Source organism: Gymnoscopelus microlampas (assembly GCF_963454915.1).
Source record: "Gymnoscopelus microlampas genome assembly, chromosome: 8".
Classification (NCBI taxonomy): Eukaryota; Metazoa; Chordata; class Actinopteri; order Myctophiformes; family Myctophidae; genus Gymnoscopelus; species Gymnoscopelus microlampas.
This window is the reverse complement of record NC_139945.1, coordinates 653,231-678,623: the sequence shown is the minus strand read 5'-3', so window position 1 is coordinate 678,623 and position 25,393 is coordinate 653,231. Positions and strand designations below refer to the sequence as shown.

The window sequence follows — 25,393 nt, the reverse complement described above, 5'->3', positions numbered from 1 at the left end:
TTAGAGAAGAGAGAAGAGTCTAGGACGCGTGGAGCGTTGTCCAGAGTGTTTTAGAGAAGAGAGACGAGTCTAGGACGCGTGGAGCGCTGTCCAGAGTGTTTTAGAGAAGAGAGAAGAGTCTAGGACGCGTAGAGCGTTGTCCAGAGTGTTTTAGAGAAGAGAGAAGAGTCTAGGACGTGTGGAGCGTTGTCCAGAGTGTTTTAGAGAAGAGAGAAGAGTCTAGGACGCGTGGAGCGTTGTCCAGAGTGTTTTAGAGAAGAGAGAAGAGTCTAGGACGTGTGGAGCGTTGTCCAGAGTGTTTTAGAGAAGAGAGAAGAGTCTAGGACGTGTGGAGCGTTGTCCAGGGTGTTTTAGAGAAGAGAGAAGAGTCTAGGACGTGTGGAGCGTTGTCCAGGGTGTTTTAGAGAAGAGATTAGAGTCTAGGACGTGTGGAGCGTTGTCCAGGGTGTTTTAGAGAAGAGAAAAGAGTCTAGGACGTGTGGAGCGTTGTCCAGGGTGTTTTAGAGAAGAGAGAAGAGTCTAGGACGTGTGGAGCGTTGTCCAGGGTGTTTTAGAGAAGAGAGAAGAGTCTAGGACGTGTGGAGCGTTGTCCAGAGTTTTATAGAGAAGAGAGAAGAGTCTAGGACGTGTGGAGCGTTGTCCAGAGGGTTTTAGAGAAGAGAGAAGAGTCTAGGACGTGTGGAGCGTTGTCCAGAGTGTTTTAGAGAAGAGAGAAGAGTCTAGGACATGTGGAGCGTTGTCCAGGGTGTTTTACAGAAGAGAGAAGAGTCTAGGACATGTGGAGCGTTGTCCAGAGTGTTTTAGAGAAGAGAGAAGAGTCTAGGACATGTGGAGCGTTGTCCAGAGTGTTTTAGAGAAGAGAGAAGAGTCTAGGACATGTGGAGCGTTGTCCAGAGTGTTTTAGAGAAGAGAGAAGAGTCTAGGACGTGTGGAGCGTTGTCCAGAGTGTTTCAGAGAAGAGAGAAGAGTCTAGGACGTGTGGAGCGTTGTCCAGAGAAGAGAGAAGAGTCTAGGACGTGTGGAGCGTTGTCCAGAGTGTTTTAGAGAAGAGAGAAGAGTCTAGGACGTGTGGAGCGTTGTCCAGAGTGTTTTAGAGAAGAGAGAAGAGTCTAGGACGTGTGGAGCGTTGTCCAGAGTGTTTTAGAGAAGAGAGAAGAGTCTAGGACGTGTGGAGCGTTTTCCAGAGTGTTTTAGAGAAGAGAAAAGAGTCTAGGACGTGTGGAGCGTTGTCCAGGGTGTTTTAGAGAAGAGAGAAGAGTCTAGGACGTGTGGAGCGTTGTCCAGAGTGTTTTAGAGAAGAGAGAAGAGTCTAGGACGTGTGGAGCGTTGTCCAGAGTGTTTTAGAGAAGAGAGAAGAGTCTAGGACGTGTGGAGCGTTGTCCAGAGTGTTTTAGAGAAGAGAGAAGAGTCTAGGACGTGTGGAGCGTTGTCCAGAGTGTTTTAGAGAAGAGAAAAGAGTCTAGGACGTGTGGAGCGTTGTCCAGGGTGTTTTAGAGAAGAGAGAAGAGTCTAGGACGTGTGGAGCGTTGTCCAGGGTGTTTTAGAGAAGAGAGAAGACTCTAGGACGTGTGGAGCGTTGTCCAGAGTGTTTTAGAGAAGAGAGAAGAGTCTAGGACGTGTGGAGCGTTGTCCAGAGTGTTTTAGAGAAGAGAAAAGAGTCTAGGACGTGTGGAGCGTTGTCCAGGGTGTTTTAGAGAAGAGAGAAGAGTCTAGGACGTGTGGAGCGTTGTCCAGGGTGTTTTAGAGAAGAGAGAAGAGTCTAGGACGTGTGGAGCGTTGTCCAGAGTGTTTTAGAGAAGAGAGAAGAGTCTAGGACGTGTGGAGCGTTGTCCAGAGTGTTTTAGAGAAGAGAGAAGACCTCTCAGCATAGGGACACACATTTACACATAACAGCCACCTCTCAGCATAGGGACACACATTAACACGGACACACATTATCACATAACACCCACCGTTAACATTGTAGTTGACCTCTCCAGCGTAGTGCAGCAGTCTGAACTCGTCTCGACCCATCAGCTTACGAGTTTTACCATCCGCCAGTTTGTGACTGCAGAGAAACAACACACACATGAACACACATAAACACACACACACACACACACACACACACACACACACACACACACACACACACACACACACACACACACACACACACACACACACACACACACACACACACACACACACACACACACACACACAGTTTGTGACTGCAGAGAAACACAACACAAACATACATCCACGTTTTTTTTAAGGTTTTCTTTATTATAAATGTAAGAATGTTGTTTCATTGTGTTGGCTTTGGTTCATTCATGGGATGCTGATCCCCCCTGGCTGGGTTTATGATGTTCTAACAGCCCCAAACACACCAGGACACATCCCAGTGCTTCAACAGGAACTATTTAACAAGCAACAGTTGTTTTTACCAGGTGCTCGAAGAGCGCCGGGTCTACAGACAGGCTGGGACATAGTCCGACACCTAAGTGACACCTAAGTGTCATTGGCTGTCCTGGCTGTCCTTCACTCCTTTAAGCCAATGGCGACACGAATGGGGAGACGGCCCGCCCCCCGCAGTAACCGTGCTCCGCTCCGCCCCCCTCATTCACAGACAAGTGCAAGTTTTACTGCAGCCTCAGGCAGGAGGGTTAGCCTAAATGCTAGCGTGCTTCATTAGACCTAGTTTACCTATTAAGTTATTATTTGGCCATGTTCACACTGACTTCAATCTTAGCTATTGTTGGGAAGACCCGTGTGGTGTCACAAAATGTTGCCACCACTTATACAAAAAACATTAGAGCGTTTAGCGTCGCAGATTCTGTTGCCAGGTTTGGCGAGAGAAACAAGCAATCCGAAAAACAAGTAATCAGGTCTATGAAAACACACACACACACACACACACACACACACACACACACACACACACACACACACACACACACACACACACACACACACACACACACACACACACACACACACACACACACACACACACACACACACACACACACACAGCACCCGGTGGGCCGCTGGGCCAGTGGGCCACCCAAAAAGAAAAAAGAAAAACAACGTTTTTTTTTGGGAATGAAAGGATATTGAACAGGAAGTGAACAGGAAGTGAACAGGAAGTGAACAGGAAGTGAACAGGAAGTGAACTAACGTGACGAGGTGGGCGTGGCCTCCGACCGTGTCCTCCAGTTTCTCCAGGAAGGTGATGTCACTGGCGTCTCCGGGGCGGAGACACTCCTCGTCCTATCAGAGAGAGAGAGAGAGAGAGGACGTTATAGAAGACATAAAGACCAGGGTAGAGACACTCCTCGTCCTATCAGATAAGATATGAGACGTTACGATAAGATATAAGAGAGGACGTTATGAAGGTGATGTCACTGGTGTGGTTAAATTCTGTTTCTAACCAGGTGTAATGACAGTTTGTTATCACATTCATCCAGTGTGAACCCAGATCACTTTTCAACCCGCAAGACCAGCAGAGCCCAGTCATCCACAAACTAGTCTCGCGTAGCCAGACCCAACTGAAAATGAAAAACAGCGACCTCTGCTGTTTGTTCTATGTCTGTTGGGTCTGGCAGGAAGCAAACGAAACACCAGTGCGCAAGGAAACCGGGGTTTGTGTCTGCCTTCAGCGCGACTATGTTTTCATAGTTGGTGCGACTATGTTTTCATTCCCACTAACAATATTTCTACACAGAACACTAACACAAATTCTCCCAGAGAACATGGATGGTTTTGGTTATAAGCCCACTTGTTTCTATGATGAAAGAGCAAGTTAAAATGTGAATATCTTTCTGTGGTTTTGTCTGCTCCGAGGACGCTATTGTTAAATTAATTTCGGTTAGTTTCGAGGGGGGAAGGGTGGACGGACACGTGAATCCCGCCCACTACATTTGATTGGCTAAAGCGCGGCCTGCTTCCTGATCTGAAGGCACACCCACTTGAAACCAATGCGCACGGGTTGTCAACACGGCTACCGACAGATTCCAACGCAGAGCAGAATCTGTTCTTGAGAGATTATCCACGAACAGGAACAAGTTGCAGTCACAGTGATGTCATGTCATTTACATATGGAACAGTAAAGGCCCTAGTATGCTTCCTTGTGGAAGGGGGGTTGGGGGGGGAGGCCGTTCACCTCCACCACCTGTTCTCTCCCCTCCAGGTAGCAGCAGCTCACTGATGATGTACCATCAAAACCAATTGCTTTCAGCTTATCATATCAAATTTTTGAGCGGTGCAACCGCTCCTATAAGAGGGTTTAGGGCCCATCCGTGGTGAAAGTTTTTCTTTCCGTCGTGAAAATTTGTCTTTCGCTGTGACGCCATGCTGTGGAAAACACGCCCCAATCACAGCACGTCCTGCATAGGTGTGAACGTTTTCCCGCCTATGCAGGACGTGCTGCGATTGGCTAGCGAGACACATGATGAAATTAACTTCAAGCTTCACAGACGTGCTGTGATTGGCTAGCGAGACGCATGATGAAATTAACTTCAAGCTTCACAGACGCGCTGTGATTGGCTAGCGAGACGCATGATGAAATTAATAATAATGTAAAAAATGTAAGCACGTCACTTCGCAGGACGTGCTGTGATTGGCTACCGAGATGCATGATGAAATTAATAACTCATAAATAGCACCGCTCACTTCACACTGGGTGTGATTTTTTAAACACATCATCAGTTGTCACCATGGTGAGTTTAAAATCATCTTTGCGTACACCTAGGTTGTTGTAGAATGGATGTACGCAATGGAGTTAAGAGGTTTAGTCAGAAGAGCTTTTTAATACTTTTCATTGGTTCAATATTTGTAAAACCCACACACAGACGTACAGGGTGTTCAGTAGCACTGATTTATTAAAGACAATAAAAAACGTTGAAACATTAGTTAGCTGGTTGGAACCCAACCCGCCTCAACCCACCCCGCGAACCCATATATAAATCTATGGCTCAACCCGCCACGCGACCCGCGACGATTTCTTTTTTATTCTGTAAAATCATGGTTAGAAAATAATCCCCAAGTGTATTCAAACTGTTTTATTGTTATTATTCTTATTCTTATTAGGAATAAAGACAAAACAAGAGCATGTGATTTTTTATTTATTTTTTTGCGTGTGAGAGCGGCTGACCCGCTCACCCGCAGCCCGCATAATTGCCGCTGAGATTGTGACTCGACCCACCCGCGCCGCGGGTTGACCCGCGGGTCCCGGGTCAACCCGCGCATCACTAGTGTCTGGGTCTCCAAGCTGTTTGTCTGTCTGGTTAGGTTTCGCTGTATTCTCACTAGGATAGAGATTATAATATACATATCATGTATAAATAATATAATGATAATTTCTCACCAAGATAGAGATGATTCCTTTGAACTTCTCCTCCACCAGATCACAGATGATCTTGTTGTTGAAGTACTGCACTGGTTCCCACTGAAATAATCATAATAAAAATATGAATATTAATGATATTAATAATAAGTACTGCACTGGCTCCCACTGGAAACAATCATAATAAAAATATGAATATTAATGATATTAATAATAAGTACTGCACTGGTTCCCACTGGAAACAATCATAATAAAATAAAAATATGAATATTAATGATATTAATAATAAGTACTGCACGGGTTCCCACTGGATTGATTGATTGATTGATGTACTTTATTTAGTAAGACATGAGAACAACAGTACATGGAAGTACAAATTCACAATACAAGGTCTACTAAACTGGAAGACTCATTAAGCACTGAGCTTGTTTAAGATGAGATCCCCATGCACACAAATCATGATGACATATAAGAGACAGACAGATATACACACTACTATACAGAATGTCATACAATCAGTTTACAGGTTACTGGTATGAAGAGTGAGAAATATGTACAAAAGAAGAAGGAGAGGGGGGGGGGGGTAGGTTAGGTTAGGACTTAGACAGGGGCAATTTTCCAATTGCAGCCTCCTGAAGGTGTATCTTTAGGGCAGTTTTGAAGGAGAGTAAGGTTTTACACTCCTTTACTCCTTTTGGTAGGGCGTTCCACACAATCATAATAATAATATTAATGTTAATAATAATATTAATAAGTACTGCATTGGTTCCCACTGGAAACAATAACAACAAATCAATAATAACTAGAAGCATGTTCTCCTCAGAGCACAGGTCTCTGCCAGGCTAGGTAGTGTAGAAGTCAATCTTAGGCAGATCTACAAATGAACATAGCATCTGTCTACATAAGCGTGTGTATTTCCGGTAGGAGACTCAAAGAGTCTACTTTGTGTCTCCTACCGGATACATTAGCATCTTTACAAACAAGTAAACAAAAAAATCCCCATGAATTCAAGGTTTCATGGGGTGTTTAATTGATAGAAAATGTCATTTTTTTTGGGTGAACTAGTCCTTTAACATTTGCATAAGACTGCAAGGTCATCAAGGCTAGAGCCATGCTGTTCTTCTTCTACATATTATTATCATAATCATATTTAATGTAATCATGTTACACTATGTTCAGAATGACAAGCATGCTGGAATTCTGCTCCCACACACACACACACACACACACACACACACACACACACACACACACACACACACACACACACACACACACACACACACACACACACACACACACACACACACAGCTGCAGATTTCCCAAGACAAGACTGTTGCAACAACAGCAGACATGAAGCGTGCACACACACACACACACACACACACACACACACACACACACAAACACACACTCTCTCACTCATGCACACACACACACACACACACACACACACACACACACACACACGCACACAGAGAGAGTGGTTTTCCAAGAAAAGAGTGTTTACAACAACACCAGACATGCCAACACTAGAGGCAAGGAGTTACTTAACACACACACACACACACACACACACACACACACACACACACACACACACACACACACACACACACACACACACACACACACACACACACACACACACACACACACACACACACACACACACACACACACACACACACACAGCCTCCCAGAGTTGAATGGACTCTTTGACTAAACAGTGGTGAGTCTCTCTCTCTCTCTCTCTCTCTGCTATACAATACAAATATTCAAAGGAAAGTAAATACTGTATTCTGTCTTGTAGAGGAGGGTGTGTGTGTGTGTGTGTGTGTGTGTGTGGGAGGGGGGGGGGTGTTGGGGGTTCTGCTGCAGAGAAAGACAGAACGGCCACAGAGGAAACAGGTAGGCCTTACGCCACCTTCTGGACAGCTGGGGGACTACAGTTATATGAAAAGGGAAGAATAGCCTTCTGGAGCTTTTATTAATTTATTATGAATTGTTCATTAACTTATTGGCCACGGTGGGACTGTAGAGCAGTGTTGCCAGTGTTTTACGAGAGAAACAAGCAACCAGGTATATTTGAAAACAAGCCCAAAAGAGAGAGAGAGAGAGCGAGAGCGAGAGCGAGAGCGAGAGAGAGAGAGAGAGAGTGACATACACAGAGAGTGATACAGGCAGGCAGGCAGGCAGGCAGACAGGTACAGACAGACAGACATGTCTCACCGTGATTCCCTCAGCCTCATACTCCTCTTGTTCAGACTTCAGGGTTAACTCTATGAAGAGCTGCTGTAGTTTCTCATTACAGTAGTTTATACAGAACTGTTCAAAACTGAGACATTAACATATTCATTAATTCATGCAGAAAGTGAAACACATTCATTAAAATCCATATCGACTTATTCAGCTCTTACAGTATGTATCTTAAATATATTATTATTAGGACCGGCACTTTATCGCGTTAATTGCGATCAATTAATTACAGAAAAATTATCGATGCGGGTCACATGCGGGCAATTTTTATCAATAATTAATTAAACGACTATAAAACAACAGTAACAACAACACACTCTACCAGCCTCCAGTGGTGGAAAATAGCAGATCTACATGCTCACAATGCTTTGCGCTTGTAGATCTGCTATTTTCACATAGTTAATGTATGTTTTATAATAATAATCGAAATCTACAAAGTAACTAGTAACTAAAGTTTTCAAATAATTGTGGTGGAGTAAAAGTACAATATTTGCCTCTGAGATGTAGTGGAGAAGTAAAAGTATTGAAAATTGTAAATACTCAAGAGTCAAGTGTAAATACCTCAACATTGTGTTGTATGTATGTACATAAAGACGTATGTCAAAATCCATTTGAAAAAAATGCTTTTCACTGTTCTCAGGTCAAATATTGATATGCGATTAAAATGCAATTAATTGCGATTAATTAATTACAAAGCCTCTAATTAATTAGATTCATTTTTATAATCGAGTCCCAGCCCTAATTATTATGATCTGTTTATATGTGCAGTAGGTCTAGAGATCTACTCAGGACATTCAATAGACAATAGATATACAAGATGTATTGACCATGTTATCAATGGAAAACCATGATGATAAAGTTGGATTCATTCAGCAGAGATGACAGACAGGACACTTCTAATCATTCCAGCTATAGATAATAATATTGATCATATAATTATTGATCATCAGTGGAAGCTAAATGACTTGATGGCTGTGTGAACATGTTTATCATTTTAAAGGGGAATGTTGCCCCCCGGTTCTCTTACCTTTTCTATGATGTTATGATATCATAGGATGAATAGTACAGTAGAAACATTTCATTTTTTCATATGTGAGATTGAAATCTGGTCTAGTGAGCCTTCCAGTGAGGCTCATTCAAGACAATCACGTTGCATAGAAAAGGTAAGAAAACCATGGTCCAAAATCCCCCTTTAACATTAAATATATAAACCATATGATAAGAACCACACACACACACACACACACACACACACACACACACACACACACACACACACACACACACACACACACACACACACACACACACACACACACACACACACACACACACACACACACACACACACACACACACACACACACACACGTAATATACTGTAGAAGCAAATAAATAAATATTAAGAGCAATACAAGGACAGTAAAGCAGCTGTAAAAGACGAATATTAGTGTTTCAAAGTTTCTACCTGTTGTGTTATTAGATTAGATTATATATTACATTACATTTACCCGTTGTGTTATTAGATTATATGTTATAGTATATTTACCTGTTGTGTTGGAAAACCTCAAATCCATAGATGTCCAGTAGACCGATCACTGAGCAATTCTTATAGGAGTCATCCTGAATAAAAACCATAGAAGAAGAAAACAACAATTCTTATAAGAGTCATCCTGAATAAAAAACATAGAAGAAGAAAACAACAATTCTTATAAGAGTCATCCTGAATAAAAACCATAGAAGAAGAAAACAACAATTCTTATAAGAGTCATCCTGAATAAAAACCATAGAAGAACAAAACAACAATTCTTATAGGAGTCATCCTGAATAAAAACCATAGAAGAAGAAAAGAACAATTCTTATAGGAGTCATCCTGAATAAAAAAAAACATAGAAGATCTTAAATAAAGGTTGAATGAATGAATGAATGAAATAAAAAGGTACAAAAATATGGTTCAAAAGACGACCACATGCTGGAATGTATAGATGTGGTAACTGTGTCTGTGTCAACAACACAACAGTTCATTCAATCATCCCCACACTGGAAGGAAGATTCCTATTTGTGAATTCATTTACTGCAAATCCACACGTGTGATTTACATGTTATGTCCCTGTGGTTTAGCATACGTGACCACCGGGATGTAGACGGCATACCGGGAGCAGTATGGGTTAGTATATATATATATACATATGTATGCATGCACGTGCACACAGACATCAAAGGGGGCTTGAGCCCCTGCCCTTTTGTCTGTCGGTAAAAAGTGCCCTTGTCTCCTCTGACTGTAAACTGTAGAAAGCCCTGCGTGCGCCCGTTGGCCTCGCACCTGCAGTAAAGCTTAATTAATTGAGCCCCGTGCCGTGTAGTTGATTTACAAGGTCACAACGCGTCGCAACGCCAGGCATTGTGAGCTTGTAGATCGGCTATTTTTTGGGTGCGCGATACCGCCCGGCAAACGAAGTCTATTATACACAATCGAAACCTAACTGAGGGCACAACTGGACGCAGTGAATGCACGCAGAACACGGACCAATTGTTTGAGACAGATTAGGTATGTATGGACAAAAAAAATATATATATATAGCTGTTAATTTGAAATTACTTGTAAAGCAGGAGCCTATATATATCTCTCTCCCTCTCTCTCTCTCTCTCTCTCTCGCTCTCTCTCTCTAGTCTGTGTCAGCAGCAGTGGTGGGAAAAGTACTCAATTTCTTTACTTAAGTAAAAGTACTCATTATACAGAAGAATTCAGTGGCGTCGTTAGGCGGGGGCTTCGGTGGCTATAGCCACCAATGTTTTATCCAAAGCCACCAATAAAAAAATGTATGAAAAAAAGTTTTTTTATTTATTTTTCATTATATATCTATAACCCTAACCTAACCCTACCCCTAACCCAGAAATAAAGTAACAAAAAACGGGTAAAAAAGTACCCGAATCCGCCGAATATCCGCAAAATTTCGCGCGCGCGCAGGGGGGACACATGCACGCGCGCTGTGTCCATTCAGCAATAGGTGCCCCTTTGAAATTCCAGCCCCTGCCTCTCCAAATCTCTCTGCACGTCTCTGTATGTATATATGGAGCAGTATGGGTTAGCACCCCGTCCTGTGTCTTCTGTGAGGAAGAAGCCCAACAAACCCACGGTGAGGCCTTTAGGAGGGCCATTCAAGCAAACCGCAAGTGGAGCTAATACCATTAGACGGCCCAATCTAGTGGTGTCGACCCAAGGAACCATCACGCCAGAAGGAAATGTTTGGATCGGATCTGGTGCAGCGGATCTGGTACAGCGCTCAGGTCATGGACCTGGTGAGACGAAGGAGGAGCCCGGCCAGGAGGCCATCCACAGAGCCTAGTCCCTCCATGTGCCAGAGCCTCCCCCGAGTTCAGGCAGAGTAGTTCCGGAGAAGTGGTCTGAGAGGCCCTGTCTTTCCCTATAGGACTGACCGTGGGTACAGTAGCTACCTGGGACGTAAGTCGGGGCTTGATCAACCCCGGCTGGGTCACCTGGGCGAGGGTGTGTGTTGTTGCGAGACCCGAAACACCCGATGACCCCAGGCTACAACAGACCCCAGGCTACAGCAGGGGTCTTCAACAGGGGGTCCGGGACCCCAAGGGGGTCCTCAGAGTTACTACAGAGAGTTACTACTGAGAGTGTACAAATGGAACCAAATGGACCCGTTAGGGTCCAATCTATCATTTAGCTGGGGACCCCCTGGAACTCCCTCAAGGACCCCTGGGGGTCCCCGGACCCCACTTTGAGAACCAATGCTTTATAGTACGTAGGACAAACTAAACAACCCCTCAAACAAAGAATATCATCCGTACAGGAAATATGGATTATGCAATTGCAAAACATTATGCTGAAGAAAATCATGGTTCACCCTCTTCATCACAATTATGAAAGAGAAAAGAGACGGTGATATTCTACACAAACTGTCCCAGAGAGAAAAGAGACGGTGATATTCTACACTAACTGTCCCAGAGAGAAAAGAGACGGTGATATTCTACACAAACTGTCCCAGAGAGAAAAGCAGTGGATATACACATGCTCCACACTATGACACCCAATGGACTGAATGACGATTAGAGCTTAAAATGCATCTTGGGCTGAGACGGTCTTTGATGCCTCTGCACTGTTTATTGGATGTGTTACTTTATGATATATGCCTTAAATGTTATGCCTGTATATTTTTTATGCCTCAAATGACAGGCTGTAATTGCCTGTAACTGCCCAATTGCCCAGTGATTGTGCTGCGCGAGATAAAAGGACGCTCTGCTTCCAAATTCCGCCGATTTTCGCCGTTTTTTTTTCCACTCACGTGATTTGGTGAACCCCCCATGGTTGGTGCCCTGTGCTGCTGCGCTGCTTTTATCCGCCAGATTGGGGCGTTCACGGCATATTTTGCACCATTACGGTGCGTTCATCATCGGTGACGAGTGCCTCTAACAGACGCTGCGTGTGCAGCGCGCTGCGAGTCGCAGCGTGTCTGTGTGTGAGGATGCGAGGCTCACACAATCACAGCATGCGTCCCCTCGCCCTGCGCCTAATGGCTGTACATGGGGCCGACGCGTGCTTTAGCGTGATTGTGTGAGTGTGGCTTCAGGAAGTAAATTCCTAGCCTCGATCTCCAGGCTTTTATTTTTTAGTTTTGCTAAAAAATAAAAGCTTGGAAATTCCTGTCCCAGCTGTTGGTGCGCAAAAGCACCTCACGTCGTCTGATGTGACCAGTGTGCATTATTTATTTTGGGTGCACCTGCGCACCTGTTATGTGCACCCCTGATCATAGTCCAAACGTGTGAGTGTTCGCTTATTGGTGTGTGTGTGTGTGTGTGTGTGTGTGTGTGTGTGTGTGTGTGTGTGTGTGTGTGTGTGTGTGTGTGTGTGTGTGTGTGTGTGTGTGTGTGTGTGTGTGTGTGTGTGTGCCAATAAAACAGTGGAAATGTGAGAACTTTGTCCTCCATTGATTTGAAATTTTGGATGTGCTTCCTTTTGGGGATTTTTGTAAACATATGGTCCGCGGCCCCGGACCGACACAAATAGTGCACAGCGCACGTCAAGATGTCATTAAAATGTCTCCGTAATCCACACAAGTATGTTTATAGATACCGTGTATATATGCCTCTGCCGTGTATAGATGCCTCTGCACTGTTTATTGGATGTGTTACTTTAGGATATATGCCTTAAATGTTATGCCTGTATATTTTTATGCCTCAAATGACAGGCTGTAATTGCCTGTAATCAGTGTTTGTTCTTGCATACTGATTGGACCTTGGTAATTGACTTGCTGTACTGTAGGTGAACTCTGACCTTTTGCATAAAGTGAGTTGAATCTGATGTGATGTGAATGCTTTGATGAAGGATCATAGCTCAAACGTATGAGCGTTCGTTTATTGGTGTGTGTGTGTGTGTGTGTGTGTGTGTGTGTGTGTGTGTGTGTGTGTGTGTGTGTGCCAATAAAACAGTGGAAATGTGACAACTTTGTCCTCCATTGATTTGAAATGTTGGATGTGCTTCCTTTTGGGGATTTTTTTTATTCCTCCTTTTGATGTGTGTATACTGTATTTTGTGTCTAGCACTCCACTGAGAAAACCCATAACTCTACGACACAAACAGGCAGCAAAGCGTGAAGTGCCCAACTCCCTTCTGTTGTGAGCTTGTAGATCTACAACCCCATGACCCAGGAGACAGAGGGTTGCCTTGATAAGAACATTGATGAGTCAAAAGTAATCAACAAACTAATAAACTATTAATCTCTCAAGAACAGATTCAGAGCTTCGCAGTCTGAGTCTGTCAGGACGGTCGTTCAGAGCGTTTGCACACTGGCCTACAAGTGGCCTACAATGTGGGCGGGCCTTAGATCCGGAAGCAAGCCGCGCTTTAACCAATGAAAAGCCACTCCAGTCTCCACGGACTTTCTATGTCTGTGAGGCGAAACATATGGCCCGCGGCCCCGGACTGACACAAATAGTAGCCTGGCATGGCCAGACTGATATCACTGTGTATATTAGTCTGGAATCTCTGTGTGGAACCTGCATTTCCGGGGGGCAAATTAAAATAATGCCTCTGGTGATAAACCCGCCCCATATGTGCATACTGGGCTCTGATTGGTCCCTCACAACTTTGGAGGGAGAGAAATAAAAACTCTATTGAGAGGGGCCAGACCTCGTCTGCCAAGAGCAATTTTGTTTTTGCAATGGCAGATTTGTCTGGAACCAGGCTACACAAATAGTGCACAGCGCACGTCAAGATGTCATTCAAATGTCTCCGTAATCCACACAAGTATGTTTATAGATACCGTGTCACACAAGTATGTTTATAGATACCGTGTCACACAAGTATGTTCATAGATACCGTGTCACACAAGTATGTTTATAGATACCGTGTCACACAAGTATGTTTATAGATACCGTGTCACACAAGTATGTTTATAGATACCGTGTCACACAAGTATGTTTATAGATACCGTGTCACACAAGTATGTTTATAGATACCGTGTCACACAAGTATGTTTATAGATACCGTGTCACACAAGTATGTTTATAGATACCGTGTCACACAAGTATGTTTATAGATACCGTGTCAGGCTAACTGGTGTGGTCGTCTGTCAGTGAGAATGATCTCCTCGGCGTCTGTCTCCGCACGGTAACGTTACATCGCGATCTAAATTTAACTCCGCGAGGGTACAGATGGAACCAAATGGATCCGTGGACCCTCTCTCTCTCTCTCGGACTAACAAAAACAGCCAAGATGGCTCTTTTAAGCCTCCCGCTCACATTGAACATAATTCCTAAGTGTTTATGAACAGAGATAAATCAGTTTGTGTGCCTCAGCCTCAGCATAAAAGAGTCATATTCTTTGGTTGTCACAGTGCGACCCATAGTGTTCTGTGGTGGAAGAAATGTTATCTAATGCAGGGGTCTTCAACAGGGGGTCCGGGACCCCTAGGGGGTCCTCAGAGTTAATACAGGGGGTCCGCCAAATCTTTGTGTGATATGATTATTATTTTTTTTACATTAACCACTTGAACCCTAGCATCCCTTTTCTGAGGAAAACTTTGGCCAAAAATAGCAGATCTACAAGCTCACAACGCCTCGCAGCGAGGCGTTGTGAGCTTGTAGATCTGCTATTTTTGGCCAAGAGTTATAGGTGTAGAGGGAAAAAAGAGCAGCAAAAGATGAGCTGAAACACAATTTTATACAATATAGAGGGGGGTCCCTGCTTCATCTCTCTCTCAGCTAGGGGGTCCTTGGCCTGAAAACGTTGAAGACCCCCTGATCTAATGGGAATGAAAACATAGTTACACCACAGGAAGAGGCGGGTTGAGGGCATGGACCAAACCCTGGTTTCCAGTCAGCGTAGGTCTAGTTAACCACTCCCCCCAGAGTCAAATGTCAAAGTGAAAAACGCTGGGGGCGCTGTTTTACCTTTTTAGAGATCAGAGTGGGAGACTGATAAACTATAAACATGTGTCAAACATTGGTCAAGTTGTCACATATTACCTGAGAAAGAAGAATGAAAATAGCAGATCTACAAGCTCTGTCAGTATAACTTCTTGTAGATGTGTAGAATACATACAGACTAGTAATAGTAAATATACATACTGTACAAATCTATTAAAAAGTTAAACTGACAGAATGTGTTTGACTTGTAGTATCACTGCACAGCCACAAGGTGGGAGTGTTGGACTAACAGAATGGCTGGGCAGCAACAGGCCTCATTTACATGGATGTAAACATTATATCGTTATGATATATTATATTATATTATATTATATTATATTATATTATATTATATCTCTGTTGTCGGGCAGAAACCATGTCCAACATATTAACGTGTTAACAGGCTGAAGGAATCACGGTGAGACCTTTCTGTCCGTCTGTCTGTCTGTCTGTCTGTCTGTCTGTCTGCCTGCCTGCCTGCCTGCCTGCCTGCCTGCCTGCCTGCCTGCCTGCCTGTCTGCCTGTCTGTCTGTCTGTCTGTCTGTCTGTCTGTCTGTCTGTCTGTCTGTCTGTCTGTCTGTCTGTCTGTCTGTCTGTGGCAGACGGAAAGCAAAGCAAAGCAAAGTTTGTTGTTTACCCAGGGTGTCGGACTAAGTACGAAACTTGTTTCCAGCCGGACCCTGCATGGAAGCCTTGCTCAAGGGCTATTCAGCGGTGATTCATGATCGATGTGATCAATTGGGGAATCGAACTAGGGACCTTCCGGTATCAAGGCCGCCCCTCTAACCACTAGGCCACATGTATGTGTTGGATGCAGCTTAAAGTCATCTTATACCTATAGGTGTCTAGTTTGTCGTCGTACGACCTCCTATGCCGAGTTATCAAAGACAAAACGGGCGACATTATGGACAACACTCCATAGAAAGTGTCCGTTTTCAATATGTTTTGGTCATTATCTCTGGAAGAGAAGCTTCAAGGAGAGAGTAAACAAAATGTGAGTACTTTGTCCACCACTGTTACTAGGTGTGTGTGTGTGTGTGTGTGTGTGTGTGTGTGTGTGTGTGTGTGTGTGTGTACCATATAAGCCAGTGAAGCATTGATCTTGTTGACCAGCCAGGTGAAGGTTCTCCCGTAAACAGCTTTAGAAAGAGCATCTCTGGCTGAACACGCCTGTTCCAGGTTCAATGGACTCATCAGCTGTTTAAATACATATTAATACATTCATACATTAATACATTAATACATCAGCTGCATGTTTAACTTAACAATATTATAAGCCCTTTGTTCTGTTTTTGTCCGAGGCAAATATTTACTTTATTAATGGTCTGTAAAATAAACCCAGCATAAATACAGCAGCCATATTGTACAGAAACTGGGCCTCTTCCTTACTTTCCTTCACATGTGTTACCAAGTTCAATTCAATTGATCTTTATTGCCATGAGAAAACACGCGTTTACAATGCCAAAGCCAGTGTCAAAGTATGATAAAAACAGTTGAAAATGTGGAAAAGTATGTACAGTTGGAGGGGCTAAAGCATTGTCAAATTGCGTCGTTATATATAGAATTTACATGTTATATACTGTATAGAATGTATATATATGTTATATACACATGTTATATGTATATACACATGTTATATACACAGGGCACAAAGCTTTTTGAGACAAGTAGCAGTAATCTTTTGCAGTCACTTTGGGACAAATAGCAGCATTTGATCTCAAATCTATTTAAATAGTACATTAAAAAAAAGCCTCCGATTTAAAATGTGTTTTAAGGTAGCAGCTCTGTTTATGTGTGCAGTAGGTCTAGGGATCTACTCAGGACACTCAATAGACAATAGATATACAAGATGTATTGACCATGTTATCAATGGAAAACCATGATGATAAAGTTGGATTCATTCAGCAGAGATGACAGACAGGACACTTCTAATCATTCCAGCTATAGATAATAATATTGATCATATAATTACTGATCATCAGTGGAAGCTAAAGGACTTGACGGCTGTGTGAGCATGTTTATCATTTTAATATTAAATATATAAACCATATGATAAGAACCAAACTGTTTTTGGTTCACACCACTGTTGATTTCATCGACTAAAACTATGACGAAAAATGTTTGTCGACTACCTTTTTTCACTGATGAAAACTAAACAAACACTAAATGAAAACTAAATATAAACTAAGCTATGATGACTAAATCTAAGACTAAATATATTGACAATTTAGTCAACTAATAAAAACTACAGTAAAATGTTAGTGAGGGATCTAGTGGAGAAGAGATCCAGTAGAACTAAAAGACAAGTCATTTTATGTTTGGTTGCGCTCGGGGTGTTGTGAGCTTGTAGATCTGCTATTTTCAGAGCGCAACCACGTGTAAAATCAGCCATTATGACGCCATCAAGGCACCTCGAACATACATTTTAGTAGACTAAATCAACTGTAGATTTAGTCGACTATAATCTGATGATATTTAGTCGACTAAAACTAGACAAACAGTAAAACATTTCAGAAACTAAAATAGAACTAAAACTAAATGATGTGTTATTCAAAAGACTAAGATGAACACACACACACACACACACACACACACACACACACACACACACACACACACACACACACACACACACACACACACACACACACACACACACACACACACACACACACACACACACGCACACACACGCACACACACGCACACACACGCACACACACGCACACACACGCACGCACACACACACACCTCCTCTCCCTTGGCGATGATCTTTTTGTGTGTGAGGGCTTCGGTCAGCACGGCTCCATTGACACCTAGCAACTAACACACACACAACAAACAATGAGTTAGCATGCACATACACACATGGATACACACACACACCGCAAAATCCTCAGTGTCATCTAAACCAAGTGGTTCCTAAAACTGAGCCAAACTGATTCTGATTCTTATCCCCAGATGATTATCTTAATGTACAACATAGTTTTCTCTCTCAACAGTAAACCAACTAACATACAGTATAAGTGTATACAGAGTATCTGCACATTTATAAAGTGACCATTTAAGGACTTTTAAGACCTTTTTAATAGCAAATTGATAGAAAAAAGGCAAACATTGTGAAAATAGCAGATCTACAAGCTCACAACGCCTCGCAGTGCGAGGCGTTGTGAGCTTGTAGATCTGCTTGTAGATCTGCTCATCACAATATTTATCTGTTCAAACATGATTATTCTGGGGGGGTCACAGGTCTGAGAAAGTTTGGGAACCCTTGAATTAAAACCATTTTTTTTGGGGTGAATTATTCTAACCGACCTGTAGGTATGCATGTATGATAATACAATACACACAGCTTATAGATCTGCTATTTCCACTATTATAGAGACATTTTGAGTATAAAATGATGAAATATGTCAGTCATGTCTTTGTATATTTCAGTTATGTGTCATATCTGAACCTTTGGTTCACGAGGCCTAAAGGGACAAACAGAAATGTACGTTTTATTCATAATGTTCAATGACAAAAAAAATACAACTAAATCGTTGATCGCAAGAATTTCAGTTCAATAGAATATGATTTATGGAAACAAAATGCTAAAGCGTCAACATGGAGATAGCTGGTTTCTGCCACCAAGGTATATATATATATTATAAGGTATATATATATATATATAGTATATCTTACCCTGGCCAGGTATTTGATCTGTGTATCTGTGGTGATGAAGGCGTTGGCTCCATCATCTCCTCCATACTGAACATTACCCAGATGTAACACGCTGGCTATGATGTTCAGCAGCTCCTACAGAGATAGAGAGACATAGGGTTACTACAGAGAGACAGAGAGATGTAACACACTGGCTATGATGTTCAGCAGCTCCTACAGATAGAGAGACATAGGGTTAATACAGAGAGAGAGAGAGATGTAACACACTGGCTATGATGTTCAGCAGCTCCTAGAGAGAGAGAGAGACATAGGGTTAATACAGAGAGAGAGACAGACAGACAGACAGACAGACAGACAGACAGACAGGCAGACAGACAGACAGACAGACAGACAGGCAGAGACAGACAGACAGACAGACAGACAGACAGACAGACAGACAGACAGACAGACAGACAGACAGACAGACAGAAGAGGTTGTTATAAATCAGTAGCCTATGGGAGGAGGGGGGAGAAGTTATAAAGGTATAATGCTGGTCATTCAGGACATAAATCAGATCAGATTAACATGCTTTTACAAGGTGTGGAACATCTTTACTATCTTTATAGATAAGAGAGAGGATTGTTCTACAGACATCCTGATGAAAACACAGTCACATAAAACACTATCTCTGTCCTTTGGCGTCATCACATTTAATCACACCTTTATAAATGGCTCAGGATCAAATCTAAACCTGTTTATGTATAAAGCACATTTAAAAACATATTTAAATGCATTAAATGGTCTGAGATGACAGCTGTTACTACGCAATTGCCTCTCTGACTACCACAGGGCAGTGAAATCTGCCAAAACCAAATTCATATCCAATCTTGTCACAAAAAACAGCCATAAACCCCAAGTCCTCTTCAACATCTTCAACACTCACTCACTAACCCCCGTGAAGCTCCTCCCATTGCCCCCTCTCTTGCCCTCTGTGTACATTTCCAACAATTTTTTATCGACAAGATCTCTGACCTTAGGTCAGCACACATTTTCACCACCACAGACCCTGTTACCTCCCTGTGCCCTGTCACACCTCCACCACATTACATTACATTTACATTACAGTCATTTAGCAGACGCTTTTATCCAAAGTGTCTTACAATAAGTGTATTCAACATAGGTAGGGAACTAAACTACTAATCACCAGAAGTCTGAAGTGCATTTCCTGCAAAAAACAAGCATCCACGAGTATACCTAGCACTAAGATAAAAGTGTTATATATCAGCTACCTACTGTCTTAAACAGATGAGACAAAATAGCAAAATCAAATGAGCAGGAGCTAAAACAAATAAGTGTATCGACTAAACAAGATCCAATAAAACAATACAAAAATAAAACAAGAGTTCGTACAACTAGTTAACAACAAGTGGGCCAGGCAAAGAGGAAGGGTAGTGTTTCCTGAAGAGGTGGGTTTTCAGCCTTCGGTGAAAGATGGGCAGTGACTCTGCTGTCCTGACATCAGTGGGAAGTTCATTCCACCACTGTGGGGCCAGAACAGAAAAAAGTCGTGACCGTGTCGATCGACCAGAAGGCAATCAGTCTCCCCGAGGTGGCAGGGGGTGTAGGCATCAACCTAACATCCCAGACACCCTCATATCTAACATCTGCTCCTCTGCCAAAAATCTTGGTGTAATTCTGGATAGCGCCTTCAAATTTGACAAACACATCAGTTCCGTTGTAAAAGCTAGCTTCTTTCAACTCAGACTTCTCGCTAAGGTTAAGGCCTATCTCCCCCGACCACAACTAGAAATAGCTATTCATGCCTTAATTTCCTCACGACTCGATTACTGCAATTCCCTCTATACCGGCTTAGAGCAATCATCTGTCAGGCGCCTACAGCTGGTCCAAAATGCTGCGGCCCGCCTTCTCACCGGCACAAAAAGACGTGAGCATATCAGTCCTGTCCTGGCCTCACTTCACTGGCTCCTGGTCAATTTTAGAATTAATTTTAAGGTCCTTTTATTTGCTTTTAAATCTCAACATGGGCTAGCTCCACCATACCTCGCTGAGCTCATAGAACCATACACTCCAGCCAGGGTCCTAAGGTCTGCTGATCAGTCATTACTGATCGTCCCTCCAACCAATAAAAGGACCAGGGGTGGCCGCGCTTTTGCTGCTGCCGCCCCCGCACTTTGGAACAACCTCCCTCTCCCCATCCGATCCGCCCAGTCCATCGGGGTTTTCAGGTCCCTCCTTAAAACCCACCTTTTCTCTCTGGCTTTTAATTGCCCTTGATCCACTACTGTGTCTTAACGATGTACTGTTTTTGTCTGTGCGCCTATGGGCGCTTATTGAATTGATGGTCTCAACCTTGTACAGCACTTTGGTCAGCTTCCGTTGTTTTAAATGTGCTTTATAAATAAAGTTTGATTTGATTTGATTTGTTAAATTAATACCATCAGAAACTGCTATTACAGTCTATCGCCACCAGATGGCTCCTTTCCCCAATACACATTGGAGTCTAAAATGAACACATATAAACAACAGACTGTATATTGACTGCATGAAGCGTACTGTGTTCCTGCACTTCATTCTATATTAACTAAATGATGTCAAGTGTGGATATTAAAACGTGGGTGAGTTGTTTATGTCACAAGTCAATCAATGTGATTTGAAATGTGAGTTTTCTGCCCCTCACTGTCTCTTCAGTTCAAGGGGGAACAGATGATTTGGGATGGGGTCCTCAGATAATTATCTTAACCCATTAAGACCTGAAGCCGATTCTACATGTCTCCTAAATCCCAACAGTTTTCTGAAAAACGTATGTTTCTATATCAGTGGTGCTCAAACCTTTTCATGTCAAGGACCCCCAAAGGTTTCTGCCAAGGTTTCATAAAAAAGAAACGTATGAAACCGTAAAAACCAGGACAGCGCACAACCTCAGTTTGAGGGGGTGGGGATTTTTACATCACATTTTTGCTAAACATAAACAGAACAAAGTATCATTTAAAGGGACTACACCATGAATTTTTTTGTTTTTGTTTTTTTTGTTTTGTTTTTGGTCTCCCCTACCTCTCTTCTATCCCCAAAAATACCCCAGTTTGAACACTCAGGCTTTCACAGCAAATCTGGGGTTTTCTGTAAATTGGTCTAAAAACAGGCCAAACTGATTTGGTCCCGCAAGTGATGTCACTAGCGCGAACAATTCCTCCCGTTTTTCAGTTCCAACCAAAAAAAACGTTTACTTTTTCCACACAGAACCAGGAGATAACATGCATACAAACTGGCTCAATAGCGCCCCGTGCCAAACAGGACAATGTGGTATTGCAGGTGAAAGTGCTTTATAAGCCAGAGAGAAGTTAGTGTTAATGAGTATATCTGAGGCTTGATTTAGTCTCAAACCTTTTGAAAAACGTTTGAGGGACATAAACAATATGATATTAAATATTATTATTATTTTTTAAATTCATGGTGCAGTCCCCTTTAAGGGGGGAATGTTTACACAGAGAGGATTCTGAGCAGCTCTTTCAAAGAGGCGTGTCAAAACTGTGATATGAGCGGATCCTCCCATTGGTTCTTCTCACCTCCACATCGTCCTCGTTGAAGCCAATCACAGTCAGCGCCTTCCTCACCATCTTCCAATCACTGCGGTCGTTGATGGAGCTGACTTTAGGACAGTTTCCCTGGAGAGAAAAATAAACACACAAAAACAACAACTTCTGAACAACTGGATAATATTGTCATTGTTACAAGACAAGGTCTCACTTCAACACATTAACACATTGAGTGCCAGTCGCGTAGATCTACGCTAACCTATTTAAAGCCGCCACGTGCCAGTCGTGTATATGTCACAGGGAGATTGGAAGTGGAGCGCTTGTTTTTAGGCTCGGGGCGGGGCTGCGATGCGAGGACGGCGACGACGACAACAACATGGATATACATACATACCGGCCTCAGTGGCGCACTTCGATAATCATTGGACTCCCCATCCACTACCACTAGGAGTCTGGGTTTGACTCCCGCTTGGGACATTACTTTTTCAAACAACCGCGGACTACTTTTTTTCGCGGATATAGTATAGTTTTGGACCATGACGGAGGCGCGCCGACTCAGCAGACCTTGAGGCTGAGGAGTTGCTCCCGAGCGCCTCCAGGCGCGAGTGCGCCCGTGATGACCGGCCGATGGTCTGCTAGTCGACTAAGCGCCGTCCGAGTTATGTACCGATAGGGACAGAATAGTAAATGATGTTGTGGGGACTGCGTTTTCACCTCTGTGGTTTGCCCCAACTGCCACTCGCTGCACTAACATAGCCCGCCAGCCCGCCCCCTCAGGCTCACCCCCTTGTGCTTCGCGCGTGCGTGCGTGCGTGCGTGCGTGCGTGTGTGTGTGTGTGTGTGTGCGCGCATGCGTGTTTGCGTGCTTGTTTGTGCGCGTGTGCATGCGTGCGTGTGGTGGTGTGGGACTGGCTTTTATTGCCCTCTAGCGTTGGTTCTACAGAATTGCCTGGGGGGCGGACGGGCGGTGAAAATAAGCGCTTCTTTTCCATTCTCCCTGGAATGCCAATCTACCTGTAACATATCTACGCGAAGTGGTCTTTTTTTTTCTTTTTTTAATTTCATTGTAGGCCTCATTCACCACGACACATTTCATTGTAGCACCACCGGAAGCGGAATTATCCCGGATCCGGTTTTGCCGATCCCATCGGCCTCCATTCTAAAGCGGACACAAAAAACGCCATTTTCTCTTTGTAGTTTTTCTCGTCGCTGATCGCTGTTTAACATAAACCGTTGTAACTACGAGATGGCGGATCTGTTTTTTTTTGTTTTTTTGTTACATTTTTATCCCACGATTTTATAACCCCTATTTTTTCACCCTGGTGCCAACGCCTAAGCGTGTAATCCTGGGCACTACACTCCCTCTGCCAACCTAGGGAGGCCAGGGCCGAGCTCATGCCTCCTTCAATGCATGAGAGCCAACTGACCTTCTTGTCACCTGACAGGGGGGAGTTTCTCTGGTAGGACGTAGCGCGTGGAAGGAACACGTTATTCCAACCAGTTCCTTTCCCCTCCATCAGGCGCCCCGGATGACCAGGGGGAGGCAGTATAGTGACCAGGATTACTACATGTTTTTGTGAGGGTATTAACTACCCTAGGAGACACGGGGAGAACATGCAAACTCCACACAGAAAGGCCCTTTCACCAACCCCACCTAGGGTATGGGCGCTGATGACGCGGAGGAGAGAACACGCCCCCAGCGCCCAGAGCGTCCCCGGCGGGAATCTAACCCAGGACCTTCTAGCTGTGAGGCGACAGCGCTACCGACTGCGCCACCGTGCCCCCGGCGGATCTGTTTTTGAAGGGGTTTTCACTGGTCGACGCAGTGGGATCGCCTCTGTGTTTACAAACAGTTTACAGCTCAATCTGAAGGAATTTAACGAGGTCTGTGGCGACGTGAAAAAAACAACAATAAAACGCTGGCACTGGTGAGTACATTATGAGATTAAACTCTGGCATGGAATGTGTTAATTAATAGTTTAACTAGTTGCATACTTTAACCAGGAAGCTGTATTGCTGAGGGTTCCTCTCCAGACCCAGACGTCTCAGTAGATCCTCCTCTCCTCCTTCTATCAGCTGGTAGAAGATGTGGAAGTTCCTCTCTCCGTGGTTCTGATGGACCACCCTGGACTTCTCCAGGAGGTAGTTGAGGATGTGACCTCCTACTGGAGCCCCCTGGTGGCAGAGCAGTGTAACGTCATGTTATAGTATGATGTCATGGTTGTGTTGTTTTTCTGGAACCTTAACTAACGTCCATAAGTATGTCATGATGTCTGCTGTTATGCTCACACACCTTAACTAACCTTAACTAACCTTAACTAACCTTAACTAACCTTAACTAACCTTAACTAACCTCCATAAGTATGTCATGATGTCTGCTGTTATGCTCACACACCTTAACTAACCTTAACTAACCTTAACTAACCTCCATAAGTATGTCATGATGTCTGCTGTTATGCTCACACACCTTAACTAACCTTAACTAACCTTAACTAACCTCCATAAGTATGTCATGATGTCTGCTGTTATGCTCACACACCTTAACTAACCTTAACTAACCTCCATAAGTATGTCATGATGTCTGCTGTTATGCTCACACACCTTTATATCTGATCTGTGACAATAAAGATGATTCTGTATTGTATGTATGTATATGTATATTGTATATGTATGTATTTATATGTATATTGTATATGAAAGGCTGCTCACCTTGAAGTCAAACTGGATGTCCATGTATTTCCCAAAACGACTGGAGTTATCATTACGTAATGTCTTAGCATTACCAAACGCCTGGAGAGAGAGACAGACAGGCAGACAGACAGACAGACAGACAGACAGGGGGAGAGAGAGAGACAGACAGACAGACAGGGGGAGAGAGAGAGACAGACAGACAGACAGGGGGAGAGAGAGACAGACAGACAGACAGACAGACAGACAGACAGGGGGAGAGAGAGACAGACAGACAGACAGACAGGGGGAGAGAGAGACAGACAGACAGAGAGAGAACATTATGACTGATTATAGGATGGAGTAGTACACACACACACACACACACATCTGGAATAGATCTGGCTCAAACAGGACAGACATCAAAACAAATACCTCCAACCTCCACCAATTACCACCTCGTCTCTACACACATTGCGCGCGCGCACGCACGCACGCACGCACAC

The 25,393-nt window shown here is 43.5% G+C and overlaps 1 protein-coding gene across 2 annotated transcripts in view; it reads right to left on the bottom strand.

Moving 5' to 3' along the window:
* Positions 1–25,393, bottom strand: part of LOC311049883 (unconventional myosin-Ic-like) — a 117,109-nt gene that overhangs the window by 29,928 nt on the left and 61,788 nt on the right. For both annotated transcript variants that reach the window (XM_084063790.1, XM_084063791.1), the window contains exons 5-15: positions 24,930–25,010; positions 24,216–24,395; positions 22,251–22,349; positions 18,708–18,821; positions 17,775–17,846; positions 16,101–16,220; positions 9,139–9,212; positions 7,563–7,668; positions 5,351–5,431; positions 3,164–3,255; positions 1,953–2,047 (exon numbers count right to left, since the gene is read on the bottom strand). In XM_084063790.1, the coding sequence (XP_083919916.1) occupies positions 1,953–2,047; positions 3,164–3,255; positions 5,351–5,431; positions 7,563–7,668; positions 9,139–9,212; positions 16,101–16,220; positions 17,775–17,846; positions 18,708–18,821; positions 22,251–22,349; positions 24,216–24,395; positions 24,930–25,010 (1,114 nt within the window). The remainder of the gene's footprint in view (positions 1–1,952; positions 2,048–3,163; positions 3,256–5,350; positions 5,432–7,562; positions 7,669–9,138; positions 9,213–16,100; positions 16,221–17,774; positions 17,847–18,707; positions 18,822–22,250; positions 22,350–24,215; positions 24,396–24,929; positions 25,011–25,393) is intronic.